The 27,536-nt window shown below is 39.2% G+C and overlaps 1 protein-coding gene across 3 annotated transcripts in view; it reads left to right on the top strand.

The window, feature by feature from the left end:
* The window catches only part of HIPK2 (homeodomain interacting protein kinase 2), a 164,254-nt gene that overhangs the window by 112,417 nt on the left and 24,301 nt on the right, over window positions 1-27,536 (top strand). For 2 of the 3 annotated variants that reach the window (XM_027842365.1, XM_027842363.1), the window contains exons 9-11: window positions 4,518-4,660; window positions 8,785-8,964; window positions 21,986-22,267. In XM_027842365.1, the coding sequence (XP_027698166.1) occupies window positions 4,518-4,660; window positions 8,785-8,964; window positions 21,986-22,267 (605 nt within the window). The remainder of the gene's footprint in view (window positions 1-4,517; window positions 4,661-8,784; window positions 8,965-21,985; window positions 22,268-27,536) is intronic. The other variant, XM_027842364.1, reaches the window with a different exon arrangement.

The following is a 27,536-nucleotide window of genomic DNA, read 5'->3' as shown; positions in this document are numbered from 1 at the left end:
AGGACATTATCTCAATCATAGAAACCAGCATTATTCTTTTAGTAATGATCAGATTGTGCTTCAGGAGTCACATTCTGATCTAGAATGACATCTTTTAAAGGAATATGTTCAAATTATTCACCATTTTTCCTAAGACTTCATTTTAACCCCATTCTATAAAATCTAATGTCATTGTACAAGTGAAGAGGACTTAAGACTTCTTTTTTCCTTCATGCTTATAAACCTTGGAATAAAATCAGACAGAGGGCATGGGAGGGAGGAGTTGAAAGAATAAAATAAAAAATAGTTCTGCTAGGCTATAATATAAACCCACATAAATCAACAGCATTTCTATATATTACCAACAAAGCCCAACAGCAAGAGACAGAAAGAGAAATTTCATTTAAAATTACTGTAGACATTATAAAACATTTAGGAGTCTACCTGTGGAAACAAACCCAGGAACTATATGAACACAATTACAAAACACTTTTCACACAAATAGAGTCAGATCTAAATAATTGGAAAAACATCAGTTGCTCATGGGTAGACCGAGCTAATATAATAAAAATGACAATTCTACCTAAGCTAATTTACTTATTCAGTGACATACCAATCAAACTACCAAAAAATTATTTTATAGAGCTAGAAAAAATAATAACAAGATTCATTTGGAAGAACAAAAGGTCCAGAATGTCAAGGGAACTAATGAAAAGAAATGCAGGGGAAGGTGACCTAGCCATTCCAGATCTTAAATTGTATTATAAAGCAACAATCATCAAAACTGCTTGATACTGTCTAAGAAATAGAGTGGTGGATCAGTGGAATAGGTTAAATATGCAAGACACAGTGGTCAATGACTACAGTAATCTATTATTTGATAAACCCAAAGACCCCAGCTTCTGGGATAAGAACTCACTATTTGACAAAAACTGTTGGGAAAACTGGAAAAGAGTATGGCAGAAACTAGGCAGAGACCAAAATCTCATACCACATACCAAAATAAAATCAAAATGGGTTCATGATTTAGATATAAAGGCTGATACTATAAGCAAACTGGGAGAGCAAGGAATAGTTTACCTGTCAGATTTATGGAGAAGAGAAGAATTTATGACCAAACAAGAGATAGAAAACATTATGAAATACAAAATGGATCATTTTGATTACATTAAATTTAAAAAATTTTTGCAAAAACAAAGGCAACGCAACCAAGATTAGGAGGGAAGCAGAAAATTGGGAAAGAATTTTTACAACCAGTCTCTCTGATAAGGGCCTTATTTCTAAAATATATAGAGAAGTAAGTCAAATTTATAAGAATACAAGTCATTCCCCAATTGATAAATGGTCAAAGGATATGAACAGGCAGTTCTCAGATGAAGAAATTAAAGCCATCTATAGTCATATGAAAAATGCTCTAAATCACTATTAGAGAAATGCAAATCAAAACAACTCTGAAGTACTACATCATACCTATCAGATTGGCCAACATGATAAAACAGGAAAATGATAAATGTTGGAGAATATGTGGGAAAATTGGCACACTAATGCATTGTTGGTGGATTGTGAAATGATCCAACCATTTTGGAGAGCAGTTTGGAACTATGCCCAAAGGACTATAAAAATGTGCATACCCTTTGACCCAACAATAGCACTTCTAGGGCTGTATCTCAAAGAGATCATAAAAATGGGAAAAGGACCCACATGTACAAAAATATTTATAGCAGCTCTTTTTGTGGTGGCAAAGAATTGGGATTTGAGGGGATGCCCATCAATTGGGGAATGGCTGAACAAGTTGTGGTATATGAATGTAATGGAATACTATTGTGCTATAAGAAATGATGAGCAGGAGGACTTCAGAAAAACCTGGAAAGACTTGTATGGACTGATGCTGAATGAAGTGAGAAGAACCAGGAGAACGTTATACATAGTAACAGCCACATTGTATGATGACTACCTTTGATAGACTTAGCTCTTCTCAGCAATGCAAGCATCGGATCTAAGACATCTCCAAAAGTCTTAAGATGGAAAATGCTATCCACATACAAAGAAAAAGCTATGGAGTTTGAATGCAGATTGAAGCATACTATTTGCTTTTTTTTTCTTCTGTTTCATTTTGTTTCCTCTTTCTTGTGGTTTCTTCTGTTGGTTCTAATTCTTCCTTACAACATGACTAATGTGAAAAGAAAAAACTAAGGACAAACAAAAAAATTGTTCTGCTAGAATAGTGCTGCCAGTTTCAGAAATCTAAAACTACACTGGCCTCTAAACAAGATATTCTGGGGGCAGCTAGGTGGCGCAGTGGATACAGCACTGACCCTGGAGTCAGAAGGACCTGAGTTCAAATTCGGCATCAGACATATAACACTTACTAGTTGTGTGACCCTCGGCAAGTCACTTAACTCCACTGCCTAGCAAAACAACAACAACAAAAAAAAGATTCTGCACTAGAAGTATGTCTATTAACTGTGATTGACATTTTGCTTTTTTCAACTGTCATTTTATAGTTATCTGTTTAATCTATATTAGTGTAATCTATAGTTCTTAATGATTTTGCATTCTCTTCTCAATCCTATACATTTAATGCCAACTAACTGTATTGTACATTAGGATCGATCTAGATTGGAAAAAAAATTAAGAATGGGTCTACCAAAAAATTTCAAAATCTTTCTTCTCCCCTAACTAATCTCTTTCCTTTTCCTTTGGTTATTGCCCCAAATGCAATGTTTTCTAAATCCCAAGAGTCATGAAACCTCCTTTCTACTTTTACTAAAACCATTCCTTCAAACATTTCTATTTATCTCCTTGTTTGAGGATCCAAATGGCTATTCTCAGCCCTCATACTCTTATTTCCATTTCATTTTCTTAACTATTTCCTTGCTTTTGTGCAATTCCACTTTACTGGTCCTCATTCTCCTCTCACTTCTGATTGTCCCATTTCCTTTGCTGTCTCCTATGGGTATTTTCCCCCAAGATTCTCTGTGTATTCTGTGATCTGTCTCTGTCTGTCTCTCTGTCTCTCTTCTGAATTCCACTTTCTACCACCCCATTTTTATTAGCACTCCAGTGATATTATGCATCTAGGAGGTACTCAATAAAAATTTGTGAATGAATAAATGGCAGTTCTAATCTCCCAAGTTAGAAACCTTGGAATCTGCTATATTCTTCAGTCCTTTTTATGCCCCATATAGGAAGTAGCACAGCATTCATAAAAAGAGCATTGGATTAGAATTGTTTTTGTTTGTTTGTTTTTGGGGTTTTTTTTAGGCAATTGGGGTTAAGTGACTTGCTCAGGGTCACACAGCTAGTAAGTGTCAAGTGTTTGATCTGAGACTGGATTTGAACTCAGGTACTTCTGACTTCAGGACCGGTGCTCTATCCACTGTGCCACCTAGCTGCCCCCAGATTAGAACTGTTAACCTTTAATTCTGGTCCTGGCTCTTCCACAATCTAATTATATGATAATTACATAGACATGTCACTTAACATCATTGGGCCTCTGTGCTCTCAAGTTATTTCCAACAGGTTAGGAAACTGGACTAGACAATTTTTAATTATCAAGCATCTATTTTTTCCATACTTCCCACCTCCACCCCAACCCCCACTTGAAAAGAAAAACAAACCTCTTACAACAAATTTGCATGGACTAGATCATTTTTAAAGTTCCCTACAAAAGTGATTCTATATAGATTACCAAGTCCTGTCATCTTTCTTGGAAATGTCTTATATTTTCTCCCCTTACTGTTCCCAAACTGTAAGTTTTGCCTGACAAGTTTTCCTAAAAATGTCAATTTTTGTTGTCATGTAATTTACCTCTTCAAAGCTTACACTGGCTCCTTATTGCCTCCTGCATATAGCCCAACTTCTCTTGCCCGGTTTTTAAGGTCTACCAAAATCTAGGTCTAAACTACCAGTCCATCCAAGTTTATTTCCAGTAAACTAGTTTTCTTCTGTAATCAAGTTAAATATTCTCTGTCATCTGTGTCTGCTATCATCATTCCTACTCCAAGCCCATTCTGCTTTGGCTACGTGAAATGTCTTTGCCTTTCTCTATCCTAAGCAGATGGGTGATGCAGTGAATAGATTGTGGGACTTGGGAATCAGGAAGATCCGAGTTTGAATCCTGCCTTAGACATTTACTAGCTAGCTGACCCTAGGCAAGTCACTTAGACTGCCTCAGTTTCTTATCTATACAATAATGATAATAGCACCCACCTCATAGAGTGTGTTGTCAGAGAGATTACATATGTGAAGTGCTTTCCAAACCGTAACATGCTATATAAATGCTAGCTACAATTATTATCCAAAGGTACTCTTTTGTCAAAGCCTAGTTCAAATTATTCCTCCTCCACAAAATAGCCCATACTGATCCGTCCCCTTTTTTCAAATTCTCACAATACTGAGGATTTCAGGATATAGTTCTTCATGGTATATATTAGTTTCATCACCCCCAACTAGATAATAAGCCCCTTTAGGACTCAGACCAGTAGTTGTCAGCTGATGGAGACAGGTAATAATTGAACATCCTTTTTGTTCTATAGCAGGCCTGGCCAAGTGGGACCCAGCAAATTCTCCTTCCTCCAGCATGGCAGCAGTTGACTGGAGTGGCCACACATACCTCAGTGCAGCATGCAACTGTAATTCCTGAGACTATGGCAGGGACCCAGCAGTTGGCAGACTGGAGGTAAGGAGGCAATTCTTAATGTTAAGGATTAAGGATATCAAGAGGGTGTATGTCTGCTAAGCTCTTCTATGCATGAATTTGCTATTTGCAAAGTGCCTTATTAGGCAGAGGCACAAAATATTGCATGATGAGACAGATTTTTTTATTTTCGATTTTTTTTGTCAGCCTACTGTAACATTCAGTTTAGTGCAATCCTTCAAAGTAGTCACCTTGGCAGGCTGTACACTTAATTTAGTAGATTAATGCAATGGAGGGATACAAGGATATGGGCTTAATGTTTTGGGGCTGGAATTCCTGTTTACACTCTAAAAAAGTAAGATCTCCTACTGAGACAGAGAGAGAGAGAAACAGGGAGACAGAGAGAGAGGAGCATGTTCATAAAGGATTTGGGCAATCTCATCTATCAGCCATGCCCTTCAGAGACTGGCTGATTGACCTACAAGGGCCAATCTCTGAATAAAAATAATAATAAACAAATAATAAGTAATAATAAAAAAATAAAAAGCCTGGATCCTAATAATGGATTATTGATATAATAGAAAATAATAATTTCTCTCACCTAGTAAAAGAACCTAATGTGTTATCCCTCCTGAAAACATTTGCATTTTCTAAGAGGATTTTTCAGTAGGCCATTGCTTAATCCAACAGAAAAACTGACAGTGTGGCATTTCTAGAATCAACTCAAAGTCTTAGTGAGGAGCCTTCTCAGCTGGGCCCCTTTAAATCAAAGACTGCACTGTCTCCTGCTGAGTAGAGGCCACAGCCTTCATTTTTTTTTCCAAAAATTATCTTTTCCCTCTAATTTTCTTAAGCTATAGTTCCCTAAACTCCTCAATTACTATCTAAATCTGTTAACTTCGCATTTTTTTCTACTTTTAGTTATCTCTACCTTGGATAAGCGAGTAAATATAGTTAATTTCTCCATGTTACCCCACGCTGCTATTTATTCTTGTAGTCTTTTAAAAGATCTTCTTTTAGTTCTACTTATATCTACATAGAAGTGGATTTTCCATCCATTGTCTTTATAGAAGTATTCCATAACCAAAGAAGTTACAACATAAATACCTGTGCACCTGTGAATATAGGGGTGACTGTATTTGTAGAGTCCAGGGTAGAAGGCAATCATGCCAATGATTTAAAAGGAAGAGTCTTGTGCACTGGGTTCTAAACCCCAACATAACACTCCCCCTTATTTCCCCCCCCACTTTCTATTTTTCCCCCCTTTGCTAATGGGTGCACCCCAGGGACACAGACACAGAAGGTAAACAGACCAGGTGACATATTCTAGTGTGAAGCAAAACAAGTCTTGCTCACCTGGTTCTCTTTACTGTTCTACCTTCCCAGCATGGTCTAAGGCCTGAACAAAGAAATTCAACTGCATAGTTTCTCCTCTCCCAACTTTTATATGTTGCTTCTAGGTACCTCCAGAGAGTTTGGAGAAAGGTCAATCCCTCACTGAGGTTACTAACAGCACCTGCTACCTTACTGTTCCCATAGCTCAGTTACCCTGCCTTCATGATTGTGGTAACCCTGGATTGGATTAGTTAATATAGTGTCACTATATGTATGTGATGAGGATTAAACCATGTGGTATGAAAGACTACTGTTCACAGGGAGTAACTGTAGATATCCGAGAAGAAATCAAGCAGAAAAAAAAACTAAAAATGTCTTGGCTATGTGAAAGCCATGTCATTTATATTAAATATTTACTATTTAATGTCTTTCATACACACAGTGCACTCCCCTTTTTCTCCAATCGTTATCATTCATAGTTTAGTCAGCTCCCCCCGAGTTGTAGGAAGCCCGCTAGATTTGGAGTCACAGGAGTGGGTTGGGGCCAGCCTTTGCCGTCTCACCCCTGTGACACTGGGCAAATCACTTCAGTTCTCTGGCCCTTAAGCGTCTTCATTTGCAATGTGAAGTTTGAATTAAATGTTCTCTAATCTTACTTCCAACTCTAAATCTATTCTCTTATAAGCACGTGAAAGGTTAACTGAAGAAAGCTGCAACTAGTAATAAATGTGAGGTTTAAAAAAAAAATCTTGTGTTTGTTTCTAGAAAAGCAGCCCAAATAATGGCTAATAATTATTATAGTGACACACCTATATCAAGGAGAAGGAAAACCCGTAAGTTTTAAAGCGAAAAACAAAATAAAGAACTAAGGCCATCAACCCTACAAAGCCCTTGAAAGTATCGATATCCCCCTCAGTCTCTCCATTAAAACATCTACCTACTCATCTTACTCCAATTAAACCTTATTTTCAAACACCATCATTTAAGACAAAAAATACTTCAAATTCAATTATTTTTATAATTTAATTACTAGTATTGAAAACAGATGTTCTATTTTCATCTTGCAAATGTGTGGCATTTTTAGACACATTTTAGGTTAAAAAAAAGTCTCATGTGGCAAGACTAGGAATCTGGTCACTAAAATTATAACACTGTTTTTTATAGGGGAAATTATTCCTCTGTCCAAACAGATGGCTTTTAAAAATGAAACGTTGGAACATAATTAGCTTGTAGTTTAGGAGTTAGTGATATTTACAGCATTAATATATGTCAGATTAATTTCAATTTAAGTTATTTCACCAAACTTTGATTATGACTGTTTTTATTTTTTTGGTCCACTTAACAAATTTATCGGGTGTCTCCTTTGGGCATATCACTATACCAACTAGTCATAAGGCTAGACAGTTAAGAAATATAAATGACTTTGTACCTCCAGAAGTTTACTATTTCCAGTTTCCATAGTTTGTTGCTCATATACTATTGTCATTTACTCAGAATTGAAAAACAAACTTAGAAGTAACCTTAACCCTCACCCCAGCTCACCTAATTCCATGTCACAGCCTATACATATCTGGAGTTCCCTTTTAACAAAACAAAGTCCTTTTTCTCCTTTGAAACAATACTTTAAAAATCTACTTCTTCTTTGAAATTTACATAATTAACTTCATCTGGTTATGTTCACCCTCACCCTCCAAGCAGCAGCTCCTTAGCAATAGCGGATAGCTTTGTTATTCATTCATTCAATTAAATGTTTATTAAGCATCCACTGTGTGCCTGGCACAGTGCTAAGTGCTGAGGATACAAAAAGAGGAAAAGACTGTGCTTGCCCTCAAGGAGCTTACGGCCTCTTGGGGGAAACAAGATGCAAACAAATACATACAAAGCAAGCTCTATACAAGATAAACAGAAAATAATGAAAAGAGGGAAAGCACTGGAATTAAGAGTGGTGGGGAAGGTTTCCCGTAGAAGGTGGGATTTTAGTTTGGAACTTAAAGGAAGCCAGGGAGGTCAGTAGTCCAAGTGGAGGAGGAAGAGTCTCCAGGCATGAGGGACAGCCAGAGAAAACAACCAGAACCTAGAGAGGGACTGTCTTCTTTGTGGAGCGGTCAGGAGGCCAGTGTCACTCGACGTTTGGGGGACTAAGGTGTGAGAAAGGTAGGAGGGGAGGGGAGGCTATAAAGGGCTTTTAACATCAAGCAGCGAATTTTGTATTTAATCCTGGAAGCGATAAAAAGCCACTGGGGTTTACTGTGTAGTGGAACGACACGGTCCCACCTGCACTTTAGGAAAATCACTTTTGTGGCAGATAGTGAATGGACTGAAGCGAGGAGAGACGTGACACTGGAAGCCCCACCAGCAAGCCACGAGGTGGTGAGGGCCTGCACCTGAATGGGGACCAAGTCGGAGTCGGCAAACGGACAGGTTTAGGAAACAGCTCCATCTGTTTATGCCTTAGGTTTCGTTTGTGGTTGGTGTGGTGTTTAACCTACCTCGCCCGTGGTGTAAGCTCTTCGAGAGCTGGGCGGATGCGTTATCCACATCAAAGACTTGGTGAGGCCTCGGGGGCGGGGCAAAGTTGAACCCCCCCCCCGCCCCTCCCTCTCCTCCCGCGGAGCGGCTCTCCAAGGGGCCTGGGCTCTGGGCTTCAGGTGAGGATGACGTCATCTCCAGCTACTGCCCACCAAGCTAATTTATTAGAAAACTGCGTAGAAGACGTGGCGGTAACCAGTGCCTAGTGTTGTACCATTAACAGTGAGGTAATGCTTTATTTTATAAGGAGCTTTGATTCAAAGAAAGAATAAAATGTAGCTGCTTTCTCTCCGCTCCCACAGGAACACGCATGCTCACGGCAGCCACTACAACCCCATCATGCAGCAGCCGGCGCTCTTGACTGGCCACGTGACCCTGCCAGCGGCCCAGCCCTTAAACGTGGGCGTGGCCCACGTGATGAGGCAGCAGCCGACCAGCACGACGTCCTCGCGGAAGAATAAGCTGCACCAGGCCGCAGCCAGGTGAGTCCCGGGGGGCGGGGCCTGAAGGTGGGGGCGGGGCTTTCAGCCTCCACCTGAGGAGCAGAGAGTGATGCCGGCGTGGCTGGCCCTTGGTGGGAGATGGTGAGCCACGCCTGCCGGAGAAACGCGAATGGCTTCCCACGGGAGGATCCCCATCGTCTGCCTCATCCCGTCGGGTCAGAATCCCTCATAGATTCCCCCACAAATGGTTATCCAGTCTTTGCTTGAAGGCACCGAGGGAGGGAGGATCCACAGTCTCCCAGTCAGGCCAGTCTTTCTTTAAATAAATCTTTTGGTTAGGAAATTTTCTCATACATAGTAACAACAACCACCATTTTTATAGAGCTTTTTGTTGTTCAGTAGTGTCCAACTCGGGAAGATATTTGGCATAGGTTATCCACTTTGATCTTCAAAAACATAAAAACCAACCCATGGTGGATACTACAGATAAAGAAACTGAGGCTCAAGGATATTAAGTTACTTGGCCCTGATCAGGCAACTAGTTTCAGAGGTGAAATTCGAAGTGGCGGCCTCCCTGACTGCATATCCAGCTCTGTGTTCACTACTCCACGTTGCTTCTCATTATGCCAAAATCTGCCTCTACATAATTTTCATCCATTATTCCTAATTCTGCCTTCTGGAGTGATAAATCAACTTGTTTCTGACAAATCTAATCCATATTCCACATAATAAGTCTTCAAATACTTGAAGACAAGCTATCAGATCCCCTTCGCCACTAAGTTGTCTGGTCTTCATGTTAAATATTCCCAATATTTTGAGTTTACAAAATCTTCAGTGTGTCAAGCATTTAATAAATAGCAACTATTGGGAAGGCATTTCTCGTGGAAGACAAAAACAAAACAAAATCCAGACCTTGCCCTCATGGAGCTCCCTTTCTTTTGGGAGTGAGGCTATACACAGTATTTTGTGGAGGAAGAGGATAGATGCCACTAATAACTAGGGAGATCAGGAAATGCTTCCAGTTGAGATAATACTGTACCTTGGGCAAGGCTTGAAATTCTAAGAAGTTGGGGGAGGAGAAGGGAGTGCATTGCAAGGATAGGCATGTGCAAAGGCATGGAAAAGGAAGATGGAATACTAAGTGTGGGGAACAAGAAGTTGGACAGTTTGGCTAGAACATAGAGTGCATAAAAGGGCAGCAATGTGAAATGAACCTGGAAAGGGGAGACTAGAGCCAGATTGGAAAGGGCTTTAAGTGCCAAACTATGAAGTTTAGTGTTGTCTAGACATAACTATTCTATCTTGTACTTGTGAGGTTGATTTTTTTAAGTCAAGTGCAAGAACATGTTCCAACAAATCTGTCCCTGTCATATTTTATATCAGATATGAACCCTTGTTCTAGCTTAGAAAGACTTTTTAATTGATTTTTTCATTATTCAAGCATTTATTTTTTTCCTCCCACTCCACCCCACTCTACCCTCCAAAAAAGAAAAATAACTTGCAATAAGTATGCATAGTCAAATAAAACATTTCCACATTGGCCACATCCAAAAAAATAGGTGTCTCATTCTTCACATTTAGCCCATTATCTCCCCGTCATTCTTCATCATTGGTCCTCTAGAGTTATGGTTGAACATGCCATTGATCACAGTTCTTAAGTATTTCCGAATTATTCATTTTCACAACTTTGGTGTTACAGTATAAATTGTTCTTCTAGATCTACTCTCTTTCTTCTGCATCACTTCATACAAGTCTTCCCAGGTTTTCTATGGAAACCATCCCTTTTATTAGTTCTTAAAGTCCAATAGCATTCCATTACATTCATATGCCATTATTTACTCAGCCATTCCCCAACTGATGAGCACCCCTTTAGTTTCCAGTTTTTTGCCACCACAAAAAGAGCTCCAGCAAGATATTTTTGAATCCTTATTTCCCAGTTTTGTGTCATCTGAAAATCTGATAAGCATGCTGTCTATATTTATCCAAGTCACTGATAAAAATGTTGACCAGCACAAAGGCAAGGACAGATCTCTAGGGTTTTCCATTAGAGTCTTCCCTCCAAGTTAACATTAAGCCATTAGTGACTACTTTTGGGGTCCTGTAATTCAACCAGTTCTGAATCTGCCAAACTTACTACCATCAAATCCATATCTCTCCATCTTGTCCACAAGGATGACATTACGGACTTTTTCAAATGCTGCCCTGAAACCTAAGTAAATTACAGTTACAGGATTCCCTTGATTACAGTCAGTAATCCTATTAAAAAAAGAGAAATGAGCTACATGTGAGAAGACTTGTTCTTGATGAAGACCTACTCACTCTTAGTGATATCACTTCCCCTTCAACCCTATTAGCCAGTTTTGTTCTATCCTAATCCAAAGATTATTCTCCTTGACAGAGAAAGCAGAAATAAAATGAGTTGAGTAATAATAATGACATATGTCTAGTACTTTGAGGTTTACAAAGTGCTTTACAAATAAAATCCAGTTTGATACAGTTACCCTATAAAAAATTCTGTTTTCTGTCTTCCATTATTATTGACTTGTCCACCCAGAGCAACAGTTCTCTCCTTTCTTTCAAGTCCTTTTGTCCTTATCATTCATATCCAGCTTCAGCTCATTCTGAGCTATCATGCTTCATACTCTTTTCTTACAGGACTTTTGTATTCATCTTCTATTACCTGACCATGCTTCCACCTTCTGTACATATCTTTTAAAAATCTAAACAGGTTGATGAATTCTCTGTTCCTCTGTATTTGTGTCTTTAGATAGCTCCCCCTATGCTTGGGTTCAAAAAGTCATCTGTGCAAGGGTACATATGGAAGAGACATGGTTTGACAGTAGTTTGTGTGAAAAAGGTTTGGAAATTTTAGTAGACTTGCAAACCCAAGAGGAGTCATATGGTAGTCAAAAATGCTATTGTGAGCTTAGGTTGCATTAATGGATAAATGGTATTAAAAATGATAAAGGTAACAAAATGCCCTGGTCATTCGACATCTGGGCACTGTATTTACTTCTGAACATTACATTCTAAGGACTGGATTAACTTGATTGCACTTAGAGGAGAGTGTTCAGGGTGGGAAAAATTGGAGACAATGCTATATGGGGATTTGCTAAGCAACTGAGAATGTTTAGCCTGGAGAAGAAAAGACTCAGAGGGGATAGGACACCTGTTTTCGAGTATTTGAGGGGCTCTCACATGGAAGAGAAATTAAAACAATTTTTCTTGGCCCTAGAAGACTAAACTAGGAAAAATGGGTGCAAACTGTAGAGACAGATTTCACATCTGTATGAGAGAAAATTCCCTAACAAGTTGAACCGCCCAAAAGTGTAATGAGCTGTTTTATAACATGGTAAATCCCCCCATACTGTCAGAACCTGGATGACCTCTTTTCAAGGACTGTAAATGGGATTCCTTTTCACGGAAAGATCGAACTCTGTGATCTCCAAGTTCCCTTCTGCCTCTGAAGCTCTGTGATAAGCCTGAGCAGACTTTCCTTCCTCTCTCTTCTCTGGCAGTACTCTTCCTGGCTTATTCACAAGTAGTTATTGAACTGTTGAACTTAGGTATGATGGAATTTCAAGGTGTGAGTATGTGATTGAGGTAGATTACAGTCTGACCTTGCTCACAGCTTGGCACAGGTTAAATGTCCTGTGTAGTCCCATCTGTGCTTTTCCTGTTGTTCCTCTTGAGATTAGGAGCATGTGTTCCTCAACTCTTCTTTACTGCCCTCTCTTCCAAGGCTGAGAAACATCATTTAGCCTAGCCCTGTTCTGATATGTGGAGGAACAGCATCCTATCCCATTTGGGCCAGGTTAACTCCCTGTGGTTTTTGGTCACAACTCTTCTCTGAACAGCCATTGGCCCAATAGTATGGTCAGCGCTCCCCCAGGCTTTGCCACAAGAATGTTGTTTTGGTTGTACTCCTTTCTCCGGCTCTTGGGCTCTCTTGGTACCTTTTAACTTCTGTCTTCATCACAACAGTTCTCATTCTGGATTCTGTTTTTATCCTGCTCTTCTCTATCCTTTGGCTAACTGGAAAGGCCCGTTCCCCACCCCTCTTCACCTTATCTTTTCATGTGAGAGTGTGTAGCATTTTGGAGTTACTTTATGGCTTGTCAGTATTTAAGATGCCATATTTATTTACCTTTAGCAGAAATCTCCATCTGCTGATCTGGTTCCCTTCTTTACATAGAGCAGCAAATTAGCTCTGTGGGACCATCATCCAGTAACCACTTCTTGGGGCATTTGTGCAGCTGACATATTTAACAGTTATCTCTGCACAGCACAAGCAGGAGCCCAGACACCTGGTCTTTAATACTGGTTTTTATCACTCTCTGTATAAGCTTGTGAAAAGTGACTTAACTTTTCTGTGCCTGTTTCTTCACTTCTTTATGAGGAACTAATTCCCCACTCTCCTTGTGAAGATCAAACAGGTTAATGTTTGTGAAGGTACTTTCTTTTTTAACTTTTTTTTATTAATTTATTTTGATTTATCAACAATCACTTCCATATGCTCCTGAGTTCAAAATTTTTCTTCCCCTTCCACCCTACCACCCTCCCCAAGAAGGCACACAATCTGATATAGGCCTTACATATACATTCCTATTAAACATATTTTCACATTAGTGATGTTGTAAGTAAGAATTGGAACCAATGGGAAGAAACACCAGAAAGAGGAAACAAAACTAAACAGAAGAGAAAAAAAATAACAAATAGTATGCTTCAATCTGCATTCAAATTCCATAATTCTATCTTTGGATATAGATAGCATTTTCTATCACGAGGCCTTTGGAGATGTCTTAGATCCCTGTAGTGCTGGGAAGGGTCAAGTTTATCAATATATTAGTCATTGTACAACGTGGCTATTATTGTGTACAATGTTCTCTTGGTTCTGCTCACTTCACTCAGCATCAGACTGTACAAGTCTTTTTTCTGAAATCAGCCTGCTCATCATTTCTTACAGCACAAGAGTATTCCATTACATTCATATACCACAACTTGTTCAGCCATTCCCCAATTGATGGGCATCCTCTCAATTGCCAATTCTTTGCCACCACAAAAAGAGCTGCTATAAATATTTTTGCACATGAGGGTCCTTTTCCTATTTGTATGATCTCTTTGGGAAGTAGCCCTAGAAGTGCTATTGCTGGGTCAAAGGGAATGCACATTTTTATAGCCCTTCAGGCATAGTTCCAAATTGCTCTCCAAAATGGTTGGATCATTTCACAATCCACCAACAATGCATTAGTGTGCCAATTTTCCCACATATTCTCCAACATTTATCATTTTCCTGTTTTGTCATCTTGGCTAATCTGATAGGTGTGATGTGGTACCTCAGAGCTGTTTTGATTTGCATTTCTCTAATCAATAGTGATTTAGAGCATTTTTCACATGACTATAGATGGCTTTAATTTCTTCATCTGAGAACTGCCTGTTCATATCCTTTGACCATTTATCAATTGGGGAATGACTTGTATTCTTATAAATTTGACTTACTTCTCTATATATTTTAGAAATAAGGCCCTTATCAGAGAGACTGGTTGTAAAAATTCTTTCCCAATTTTCTACCTTCCTTCTAATCTTAGTTGCATTAGCTTTGTTTGTGCAAAAACTTTTCAATTTAATGTAATCAAAGTTATCCATTTTGCTTTTCGTAATGTTCTCTATCTCCTGTTTGGTCATGAATTCTTCTGTTCTCCATAAATCTGATAGGTAAACTATTCCTTGCTCTCCCAGTTTGCTTATAGTATCAGCCTTTATATCTAAATCTTTGAACCATTTTGACTTTATTTTGGTATATGGTGTGAGATTTTGATCAATGCCTAGTTTCTGCCATACTCTTTTCCAGTTTTCCCAACAGTTTTTGTCAAAGAGTGTGTTCTTATCCCAGAAGCTGGGGTATTTGGGTTTATCAAATAATAAATTACTATAGTCATTGACTACTAAGTCTTGCATACTTAACCTATTCCACTGATCCACCACTCTATTTCTTAGCCAGTACCAAGCAGTTTTGATGACTGCTGCTTTGTAATACAATTTAAGATCTGGAATGGCTAGGCCACCTTCCCCTGCATTTCTTTTCATTAGTTCCCTTGATATTCTGGACCTTTTGTTCTTCCAAATGAATCTTATTATTATTTTTTCTAACTCTATAAAATAATTTTTTGATAGTTTGATTGGTATGGCACGGAATAAGTAAACTGAAGGTACTTTCAAAAATAGAAAAGTGCTACCGAAGGGATTAATAACCAGATTGCCGTCCATTTCTATCCCTTACTATCAGATGCTTCCACCTTCTTAGGGATCTTGTAATCATTATCACTAGTGTAATGCAGCATTTATATTCATTTTTCTCAAAATTAAACTTACCAACAGAAAAAAGTAGAAGGCAGAGGCAGTGCTTTCTGAAGCTAAGACACAGAGGTGTGTTTTGTTCATAGTTAAGACCAGACTTGATGTGAGTCACTCTCTCACCCAAGTGTTATATCTTTTATCATTCATCTAATGCCCCATTTATCATGAGATTTAGCCCATTCATGATTGGAAAGCAAAGTAGTCACACCAGCAGTGGAATATGATCACAGTATACCCCACTCCTCTGTTCCAGAAATTAGCTCATTTACATTCTAGCCCAAGGGAATAGGCCTGAACTAGAAAAGACTCAGAGAGATAAGGGGGTGTGGCTGACCCAGCTAAATCATCTCTAGGCTAAAGGGGGAAAGCTCAGCCTCAGAATCCATCCAGAGCTTCAAATTTCAAACAGTCCTGAGGCTCGGTATATAAAGATCTCTCACATGATTGCTTGTCTTCTTCAGTTGATGTTCAGTACCAAAAGTCCAGTGTGGAAAGTTTCTTCACCAATGCAGATGGTCAGCTCATTTGCTTTTTGGTCTTAAAGAGAGTTACATGGGTTACTGAGAAGTTAAGTGACTTGCTCGTAGTTTCACAGTTAGTATGTCTCAGAAGTAAGACTTGAATCCAGGGTCCTCGGTTCCAAATCCAAAGGCAGCTCTCTAACCACTACAGGCTGCGAGTTTTTAAATTTGCCTAGGGTCACAAAGCTTCTAGTGTAATTACAGAAGTATTCATTCTTTGGGTGTGCAGTAGAAAGAGCACTGGGCCTAGAGGTAGGACATCCAGGACAAATCACTTAACCACTGTCTACCTCCATTTCTTCAACTGTAAAATGGGGATGATAATAACACTTCCCTTCTGGGGTTATTAGGAAGATCAAATGAAATAATATTTGCAAAACACTTAGCACATATTACCTAGCATGTAACAGGCACTTAATAAATGCTTTCTGGCTTGCTTCTTTCCTTTATTAATCCAAAGCATAGTGAATAGAGTGCCCCAACCTGAAGTCAGATGACTTGGGTTTTAATCCCATCTCAGATACTTACTAGCTACATAACCCAGAGCAGATCATGTAACTTCTCAGAGGCTCAGTGTTCTCATCTATGAAATGAAATGAGAGGCTTAGACTTGAACTCTAAGATCCCTCCTATCTCTAGGGACTTCTTCCCCCGGTGCACATCATAAGTTGCAGTGGCTGATAACTTGCTTAATCACCTCGTGGCCAACTTAGTAGTGAAGAATCTCTGCAGACTTAGCCAGACAGAACTTTAGACAGACTGGGGGTCTGGCATCAGTCTGGCAGAGAAGCTTTTTCAGCTTGGTGGAATCTGTCAGAGCTTACACAGCCTTGCAGGACCCAGGGGTCACCTCCACACCATACACCATCCTGAGGCTTCAGAGGACTAGGAACATTTTGAAAAACAAAATGAACATATTTGTTATTTAAATGAACAAAAATATCTTAACATTAATAACAGCAATAACATTTTCATAATTTCCTCCATATCCTCTCCCAATCTGTTTTTATTTACATTTATCCATGTTACACTTAACAACACTCTAAACAAAAGCAAACAAAAAAGGAAATAATCCCCCCTGAACCCAAGAGAACTATGCGATCAGAATTATTTACAATAAAAAATACAGTAACAAATGAATAACCATAATACTAATCTACTTTATGTCCGCTACCTAATTTCTATGATTGTCCTTTTACATCTTACATATATATTCATTTTTATATAGACATAATAAATGTCTATGCTATTCTAGTTCTGTGTTCTTCACCTTATGTTATTTCGTATGTCTTTCCATATTTATTTGTATTCTTCACAGTTGTCATTTTGTGGCACAATAGTATTCCATTACATTGATAGATCATAGTTGGATTGTTGTTTTTTTTTTAAACATTCCCCAACCCTTGAATTTCTAGTTTTTCGTATTATAAAGTAGTTGTAAATGTTTTCGTAAATGTACTTTATATTTTTAATTAATTCCTTAGGGTATAGTCCCAGCAGTGGGATCACTGGAACAAAGGGAATGATCAGTTTTGGAGCTCTTATTGTGTACTGCCAAATTGCTTTCCAAAAATTACACTTATTTGTAAATTCTGCCAACATCAGTATGGGTGTACCTGTGTTTCTGCCATCACCAGCACTTTTATTTTTGCCAACTTAATAGATGTGAGGTGGGACCTCAAAGTTATTTTAACTTGCATTTCTTTGATTATTAGTGAGGTTGAATACTTGGTTATTATTTACATTTTGCTTTTCCTCTTATTTTAAACTTAACATATGCTTTGACCATTTATCCACTGGGGACTAAGTCTTGTCTTATAAATTTATGTCAGTCCATTGTAGATTGTGAATGTCAGACTTTTATCTGATAGATTTACCATAGAGATTTTATTCCTACTGTTTTTTTATTCTTCTCTTTGTTTTTACCATTTTTTCATTTTTACATAATCAAATCCATGTATTTTGTTTGCAATAATCTCTTCCATTTATTCAATCGGTAAGATTTTGTCTCTCCTCCACAACTGAGATCATTATGTTAATCGTTTTCTTCTAACTTTTAATTTTTTTTATCTTTAACTCCTGGACCAGCTGGAATTTATTATATATTGTTGAGGTATGAGATCAAACTCATGTTTTACCATATTGCTTCCCAGTTTCCAATCATTATTCATTGAACAATTATTCGTTTCCTCAATGTGTAATATCTCTAAATTCCTTTTACGTAGCTTTAGTTCTATTTCTGGGTCCTCTGTTTGGTCCTCTTTCTCAGATCTCTATTCTGCTCCATTTAGTTCTTCTTAGTACTATATAGGTATTGTAATTACTATTTTTTGATGTTCTTAAAAGTCTAGCAAGGCAAGTTCTCTTTCATCACTTTCCCTGCCAGAGTTCCATAGATTTTTTTTCCCCCTTTGTTTTTCTTTTCTTTTCTTTCTTTTTTTTTTTTTTGGCTAGGCAATGGGGTTAAGCGAATTGCCCAGAGTCACACAGCTAGTAAGTGTTATGTGACTGAGGCCGGATTTGAACTCAGGTCCTCCTGAATCCAGGGCCCGTGCTCTATCCACTGCACCACCTAGCTGCCCCCCCCACTTTGTTTTTCCATATAAATTTTGTAATTTTATCTGGTTCTATAAACTATTGGTATCTCAATTAATACTGCAGTGAAACTATAAATTAATTTGAAAGGTATTGACATCTTTATTATATTGTCTTCTCCTGTACAATGTCCTTTGTTCAAGAGATATCTTTCCAGTTCAGTTCTTCCATTATTTCTGCAAAACTGGTAATTGTCTTTTTATGTGTCTTGGTAAGTTACTATTGAAACACTTTATGCCTATTGTAAATGATATTTTCTATTCTGTTAGTTTTTCTTGGTCTTATTGATAGCATATAAGAGTTCTGATTATGTTTGTGAGTTTTATCTTATATTGTGCTACCTTGGTAAATTGGTTATCCTACTTTTTGTGAGATATTTGTTATCTCACTTCCATTTTTTGTTCAGTCTCTCAGATTTCCTAGGCAGGTTAATTAAACTAATAACATAGGGCCTCCAGGATTTGGCACAGGGCCCACACATAGTGAATACATCATAAATGCTAGTGGAATGATAAATAAACAGTACTAAATAGAGAGTTGTGGGCAGCTAGGTGTCTCAGTGGATAGAGCGCTGGGCCTAGAGTCAGAAAGGCTCATCTTCCTGAATTCAAATGTTGCCTCAGATACTTGCTAGCAGTATGACCCTAGGCAAGTCACTTAACCCTGTTTGCCTCAGTTTCCTCATTTGTAAAAGGAGCTGAAGAAGGAATTGGCAAACCATTCCAGTAACTTTTCCAAGAAAACCCCAAATGGGGTCACAGAAAGTCAGACATTACTGAAAAATAACTGAACACAAATATAGAGTTACATATTCAGTACATTGAGGACATTAACTGAGTATTAAGAAAGAGTAGCATATATTCATTAGTAAAGAAAAGGAAATCATAACATAACCAGTGACTGCTGAATAGAAAATTAGTCAAATTTCATTGATTTTCTTGTTCTTTGGCTTCTTATTCCCTGGCAGCCCTTTAACGAGGTGTTGATAGCATCTCTAAGGACAAAGTAAGTTCTGGACTAGATGGTTTCTTTAGTCTGGGTCCTGTTCTTGGTTGGCATTGTTCTCTTTCTGGCATAGATATGCCTATACATATCAAAGATTGGCATGGGGAAAACAGGAAATAACTTTTCCCTGAAATGCCCCCCAAAATCACTCTTCCTCCCCCTACCTTAAGTAAGGAAGATGTGCTTAGGCATTTCTTGTCATATATAGTTGATCACATCAAGTCCAGATCAAAATGAAGGCCTTTTCAATGTGCCCTGTTCCCAATTTTCTCTTCCAATTCAGATTAGAAAGGTGCAGATTGAATTGCTAGTAGGCTGTGCCCTACTATTCAGCTGAATCCACTCATGGTTCTATACCCCACCCTAAAGTCAGCATACAGTCGTAGAACAGGGAGACCTGCATTGAAAACCCACTGAAGACGCTTGACAGCTGTGTTATTCTGGGCACGTCACTTAACTTCTCTGTGCCCCTTTTTCTTTTCCGTAAAATAAGGAGATTGGACTCTATGACCTCCAAGGTTCCTTCTTGCTTTAAATCTGTGAACTGAGGAGACTGAGAAATGAGCTGGGAGAAACCCTAGACTTAAGGTCAAAGGTGATGAGCTCCAAATCCATTCCAGTAAAACCAAAGGAAGTCTTTTTCAAGAAGCTAATACAAGTGAGAGAACAGGGATTTAAGATCACATCACTTTCCAGGGAGAAATAAAGGCTTATCTTAAAATCACCAGACTTTTTGATCACTGAGACAGCTAAATGGCTCAGTGGATAGAACACTGGGCCTGGAGTCAGAAAGACCCACGTTCAAATCTGGCCTCACACACTTACTAGCTATGTGACCCTGGGCAAGTCATTTAACCTCTCTTTGCCTTAATCCACTGGAGAAAGGAATGACAAACCACTTCAGTATCCTTCCAAAAAAAAAAAAAGCCAGTGAACAGTATTGGCATGCTGTGTCACAAAGAGTCGGACACCACTGAACAACTGAAAAACAACAACAGAAGTAAAAGAGGGGGGATTTCAAGATCACATCCCTTTCCAGGGAGAAATTCAGGCTTACTTTAAAATTACCAGATTTAGGACCTCTTAGCATAAAGGCCTAAAATTCACCAACCATTGTGCTAAGCAATGACAGGGTTACAAGGCCAGATAAGACACTCTCCCTGCTCTCAAAGGAATTTACAAACATGAGTATGAGAGGGAATCAACAATATACACATAACAGCAAAAAAAAAAAACCAAACCCCAAAAACAAAAACACGCCTATGAGTGGATAAGCAGGATCCAGAGGCAACATAGATTAGAGGAGGACAAAGTGCCACCCTCAGCGTCAGGAGGATCTGAGTTCAAATTCTTTCTCTGATAACCAGCTATGTAACCTGGAACAAATCACTTAGCTGCTATTTGCTTCAGGAAAATCTCTAAAATTTAGCTATTAAATCTTTAGGATCAACCTTATATGTTCGTGGATAGAGTAACACCACTGGATATCCTCTATGTGGATGAGCATTTAAGAAAAGTATCTACATAACAGTAGACAAATTCCAAGAATCAAATGAACATGTATGACTTGGGGAGTCAGACTGGGGTTATCCTCCAAAGGCTTCATGGAAGAGGTGACATTTTTGAAGAAGGGTGTAGGATTTTGGCAGGTGGAGGTGGAAGGAGAGAACAAGATGAGCACAGGCAGTCTGGTACAGTAGACCCAGGACTGGTTTGGGAGTCAAAATACCTGGGCTCAAATCACAAATGTACTTTTACTACCTGCAAGAATTTGAGCAAATCACTACCTCAGCTTCCTTGTCTTTAAAATGAGAGGTGTGATCCCCTAATCCAGTTTGGCTTCTCCATGGAACAGTAAGGAGCCCAGTATGACTGGAGGAGTTAGTGTAAAATAGGACCAGAAAAAATGTGTGAAAATGCAGGAGACTGGACTAGAATATCTCTCAAGGTCACTTCCAATATGATGATTCTATAAAATGCTCAGCATGAGACTTCTGTATTAAGTTCACTCATTCTGTTCTCTTCCTCTCTGATGAGCTAAATCTTACACTTCCTTCAAGGCTTAGTTCAACATTTACCACATCAAAAAAGCATTCTCTGATTGATGATTTTGTTAATGACAGGAAAGGATAGTTGTGAGATTATGAACTTTGAACTTTATTTTATAGGCAATTGGAAATTATTGGAGGATTTTGAGTGATAAGTGATCTGATTAGCTCTGTGCATAAGTAAAATTTATCTTGTAGCACTGTGAGAGATGGAATTGGATTGGGGCAAGACTAGACATGGAAAGATTAATTAAGTTACTGCAGTGGTTGAGACCAAAGATAATGAGCGTTTAGATTGGGATGAATGCTGCAGTAATGGAAAGGAAGGGACAGATGGAAGAAATATTACGTAGGAGACCCAGCAGAACTTGGCAGCTCATCGAATGTGGAATATGACAGAGAGAAAAAGAGACAAAAGTGACATTAAGAATTAGATTTTGAGCCTGGTTAACTAGAATATTGAAATCCTCAAGAAGAGATGCTGTGCCCCAACTTTGTGTCTAAGTGTTTGTGTTTGTGTCTGTGTCATTCCAGAAATGTGTCAGCCTACGAGGTTTCCTCCTCCCAGACCATCACTTCTCCTCAGCGATCCAAACGAGTCAAAGAGAATACACCTCCCCGTTGTGCAATGGTACACAACAGCCCTGCCTGCAGCACCTCTGTCACATGTGGGTGGGGCGACATGGCTTCAAGCACCACCAAGGAACGCCAGAGGCAGACAATTGTCATACCTGACACTCCCAGCCCTACCGTCAGCGTCATCACCATCAGCAGTGACACAGATGAGGAAGAAGAACAGAAGCATGCCCCCACCAGGTAAGATGATAAAGTGTGTTCAGTCCAGTGAGATTGCCCGGGTATGTAGAAAGTTAGGCTAAAACAAAATCTCTGGTGTCATCTGGATCAATCCGTCATAATCAAGGAGTCAGACAACAAGCATTTATTAAGTGCCTACTATACACCACACACTGTGCTAATTGGCTCTGGGGATACAAAGTCGGAAATGAAACTGTCCTTGTCCTTGAGATGTTTCCATTTGATTAGGAGACCACACACACATATAGAAGTATATTAAAAGTAAACATAAGGTAGTTTGGGTGGGGAAAGGAGAACTAGTCATCTGTGGAGATAAGCTGGAAGGGCCTCATGCAAAAGGTAGTTCTTGAGCTGAGCTTTGAAGGAAACTAGGGATTCTATGAGGACGAGGAAATGAGTGGGACATTGGCACCAAGACAGGAGATGGAGAATTATGTATGAGGAGCAGCAAGATGGCTGCTTAGACTGTGACACGCACGAAGTGGGTAATGATTAACCCACCCCAGAGTGTTGCCCGTTGTGTTGAGGGTATATCACAAATGTTTACAAAAAATCTTGATTAGAGTAAGTTTTATGTAGTATAGCACTTGGAGGTGTGATTGTTACAGAATTAAATCATAGTGTTTTAGCTCCAAATGATTCTGAATCTGTGCCTCGCTCCATACCAAAATAGTCCAGGATTTTCTTTTATTACAGTCTCAGATTCTTTGGAATCTTCCATAAATGTCTAATGAAGCACAGATATACTTTCTCTGATGATCAGACTCTGATCAGGTTTTGCACACTTCAAAATGCTTTTTCATCCAGTGTCTGTAACACTTTATTCTAGGGAAGTAATAATTCATTGTATTCCTTGTTCTTCCTGGGAAGGAGAGAGCATGTATCTGCAAATCAGATAAATTCTGCAAAGCTGAATTAACACCACTGTCACAGCCTATCCTCCCATATTTTCGTGTTGTACAGTAGTAAATTGCAGTTTCTGTCTAGGCCGGTGCGCTTAAGTAGTTATAACATGGTGCTAATGAGGTTGCTAAGGTTTGCTAAAGCCCGTTCACCTCTCTCTAGTAAGGTCTACAGGTCTACACACACACACACACACACACACACACACACACACACACACACACGCACACTCTCTCTCTCTCTCTCTCTCTCTCTCTCTCTCTCTCTCACCCTCACCCTCACCCTCTCTTTCACCCTTTTAGGTGCTGCATGTGGATTCTCTGTGAAGCCTAGCCATTGATGCTTTATTATGCCTACTTGTTGTATCTTGTGAAGTGGGAATAAGCCTCTAGGGAGGTGTGCACTCCACTCTTAAACCACAAAGCCAGTAAATTAACAATCAAGCACACATCTTATGAGTGGATATAAAACATTAACATCTGTAGTCTTACTCAAAATATTAATTTATTATCAGATACAACATTATAATCATGCTCCATTAGTAGTCACATCATTTTGATTGAATAATAAATGCTCACTCTTGTAATTCATCTATCATTACAAAATATCACTGTGATTGGTTAAAATGCACTTGCACTGTAGCAGCCCCTACATGGTGCCTACCAATTATCTGTCACACATAAAACCAAGCTAAGCATGTTTATTTATGACCACGCTTGCCTTGCCACAATATAGCCTGTCCTAAGCCCCCTTTTTCTCTTCAATCCTGATCTTAACAAAGGTGCTGTCCCTCAGGTTCTTTCATCTGTTTCCTGTACACTGATTCTAGACCTTACCCTTCTTGAATGTTTCTCCTTTTTCCTGTGGTCCCGACCTACTGCCAAATCTCCCTCCTGATTAATCCCTAAGGCACACCAACCAGATTACAGGTTCAGTTCCAGGTTTAAAGATTGCATCCCTAAGCTTTATTAGCTTTGTCACAGATAGCTGTTGTTGTTTACAGTGAGAACCACACAACTAGAAAATAATAAAACAATCTGACAGGATCGCATATTTATTTCTGCAAGGGGCCTTAGAGGTCACTTAGTCCAACACTTTATTTTACAGATGAGGAAACTAAGGCCCAGAGAAGTGATATGGCATGTCCAAAGTCCCCCAGGAAGTGAGAGAGCCTTAGGGCTAGGGCTGTTTACACTATGCAGCACTGCTTCTCCTCATCCTCCAGCTGGTGATCAGGGTAGTGTCTGGGTCAAGGTTAGTGATCGGAAGAAGTGGGCAGTAGAGAGAGGTAAAGAGAAGATGGGCCAGAGTACAAGGCAGCTTTTAGAAACAGGAAGAAGCCACTTGTTGGTCTGTTGAGCATTAAACCAAAGTGTCAGGGAGAACAGAGTTGCCAAGCCCAAGATGGAAGAAAAAATTGGAGTCGGACGGCGTAGGGCAAGGTCATCTATCTGAGAGGGAGAGTAGGAATGGGAGTAGGGAACACAGGGTCAGAATGAACTAGAAGGAGATCAAGAAATGCCAATGCAATACACAAGCTTCTAGTCCAGCAACTAAAGGAAAAATTGCAGAGCACCCTCCTCGCTCTGTGCCATGCTCCTGTTTGAGATCTGTGCATACACTGCCTATCAGTCAGGCAGTTGACAAGCTTGAGAAATGGCCAGAACTAAAAGCCAAAGCTTATATATTCTTCTGCGTTAATGTTAAAAGCCATAAAAATTAAAATGATCATAACCTTTCTATTGCTTCCACTGCCATTTTCCTAGTCATCCAAGCACAAAACCTTGTATTCACCTCTCTTCCTTCTACCTTACTCCCCCACATTCTATTAGTTGCCAAGTCCTATCTAGCCCTTCTCCATAATAACCTTGCATCCATCTCACCCTCTCCAAGCACACTTCATCACCTCTCCAATTGATCCTTCATAACATCTACAAAAATAAACTTCCTGATAAACAGATTCGACTTTCTTTTGTTCAAAACCCTTCATTATTGTCCTGTTAACTACAGGACAAAATATTAACTCCTTAAATTTAAGACCCCCCACCATCTGACTTCAGCCTAACATATCTCACTCCCACTTTATGTTCCAGCCAAACTCACTGCTCTTTGATCTCACTCTATTCTCCCCCAACTCTATGCACTTGTAAAAGCAATCTGTTCCCAGGTCCAGTGGCACACAGCTGTGATCCCTGCTACTGGGGGGGGCTGAGGCTAATGGAACACTTGAACTAAGAAAGTTCTGAGCTGTAGTAGGGCTAAAGCCATTCCAATATCCACACTAAGTATGGCATCAGTTATATACATAGTGAGCCCCTGGGAGTGAGAAGCCATCAGACTGCCTAAGGAGTGACAAACCAGCCCAGGCTGGAAATAGAGCAGATCAAGATTTCTGTGCCAGTCAGTGGTGGAATTAAGCCTGTAAGTGGCTGTTATACTTTCAGCCTGGGTGAAAATCCAGTTTCCAAAAAAAAAAAAAATTTAATCTCACCATTCATAGAAAGCACCCTTTCTCATCTCTGCCTGTTAAAATCTTTCATTTCCTTCATGGTACTGCTCAGGTGCCACCTCCTCCATGAATCCTGCTGGATCTTCCTATTTGAAAATGGTCCCTCCCTCATCGGATTTTCCTAGAACACCTTGTCTGGGTCCCTTTTTTTTTTTTTTAACCTCTCTCACATTTTACCATGTATCATACTGATTTGTATGCATGTCGTATCTACCCATCAGTACGTAAACTCCTTGAGAGCAGAAACTGTGTTGTTTGTTTTTTATTTTAAATTTTTGTATTTCCAGAATCTTGCAAATAAATATTTGTTGAATGTAGTTGAAGTTGGAATGCTTAGCAACAACTAAGGACCTTGGTATATTTGGCAATTGAAAGACTTTGTGGAAAGATAAACAATGAAATATAGTACTTCTAAGAAGAATGTCTATAAATAGAAATCCCGTAATTAATGGGGATTATGGACAATGACCAGAGGAAGTCAGAGCAAGCCATAAGCTGGAGATACTCTGTATATTAGCCAGGCTAATAAGAATGCACTGGAAAGAAATAAAGTTGCAGAAGCTCCAGAATTCACCCTGGTCATAACAATGGAGGACTTTAGCTGTCCACAGATTAATTAGCAGAACACATTATAAAGGTAAGATATGGTAAGATTTTTAAATAATACTTCTCTGGGAAAGTAATTTTAGAACCCATGAAGAAAGCGAAAATACAATACTTGATTCTTTGTGAGGCACAGGAAATAGTTCAAGAGGTGTCCATGGGTGAACAACTATGTCATTCTGATCATAACTAGACTAAGTTTAGCATTCTGACGAGAAGAAAAGTCAAAGAATATGATTATGCTGTTAATCGATAATAGAAAAAGGCACTGCAATAACATGTAGCCTTGTGGGGGAATGAAAAGAATAGATTAAAAATGACTAGATTACTCAGATAATGCCAAGAGTGGTTAAAAATTCCTTCTTGGAAAGACAGGACAAATGTGTGCCCCACAAACTGAAAAATCGGTCAAAATAAAGCCCTGTGTGGCTAATTAGAAAAGTAAGAAGTCACTGCAGTGCAGTGATCGTGGGTGTGAGCATCTTTTGATTGAAGGAAGATTCCTATGGAAAAACAAGGAAACTCACACAGAACATGACAGATTGGGTACAAATAGGGAATTAGAGAAGCCAAAAAGAGTTTGAATAGGAATTCTTAGGGACACTATAGCTTCTTTAAATAAAATAGAAGCTATAATGCTCATTAGTATCAGGACTCTGGGAGGATACAGGTAAGCAAAATGTACAGGGATTACCCTGCAGACTAGAGACAAAAGGAAGAGGGGACACAGTCAGGTGAACTCTAACTACAGTATGTCTCTCCCGCTTCTAATTCTAATGTCTGCTGTTCCTGACCTTGGCTTAGCTAGCCTGACCATAGGATCGTGATTTTAGAGCTGGAAGGGACCTTAGAGGCCACTGAATGCAACCACTTTGTTTTACAATGGAGGAAACTTGAGTCACAAAGAGGTTAAGTGCCTTGCCCAATTTCACATAGTTTTAACAAGTGCCTGAGTTGGGTCTTGAACTCAGGTCTTCCTGACTTCCAGGTCTAGTGCTGTATCTAGTATCATGCGCCTCTCATGTTCACCTACGTTACTCACTTTGCTTGGTCATCTAATTCTAAGCAACTTTGTTACCTCATTTCTTATTTCCTGGTCTGTGTTCCCATCCTAGTAACTTGACTTCTCATTTCAGGAGTTATTAGTAGGAAGAGTCCGAGCCCCTACCCCTGAAAGATTTGCCAGTCCACCATTTGGGCTTTACCCCAAGGAACATAGTCTTCACAGGCATCCTCTGCATCACTGCCAGATCT

Source organism: Vombatus ursinus, unplaced genomic scaffold, assembly GCF_900497805.2.
Source record: "Vombatus ursinus unplaced genomic scaffold, bare-nosed wombat genome assembly UNPS02014870.1, whole genome shotgun sequence".
In the NCBI taxonomy this organism is placed as follows: Eukaryota; Metazoa; Chordata; class Mammalia; order Diprotodontia; family Vombatidae; genus Vombatus; species Vombatus ursinus.
This window is presented reverse-complemented; position numbering and strand designations above follow the sequence as displayed.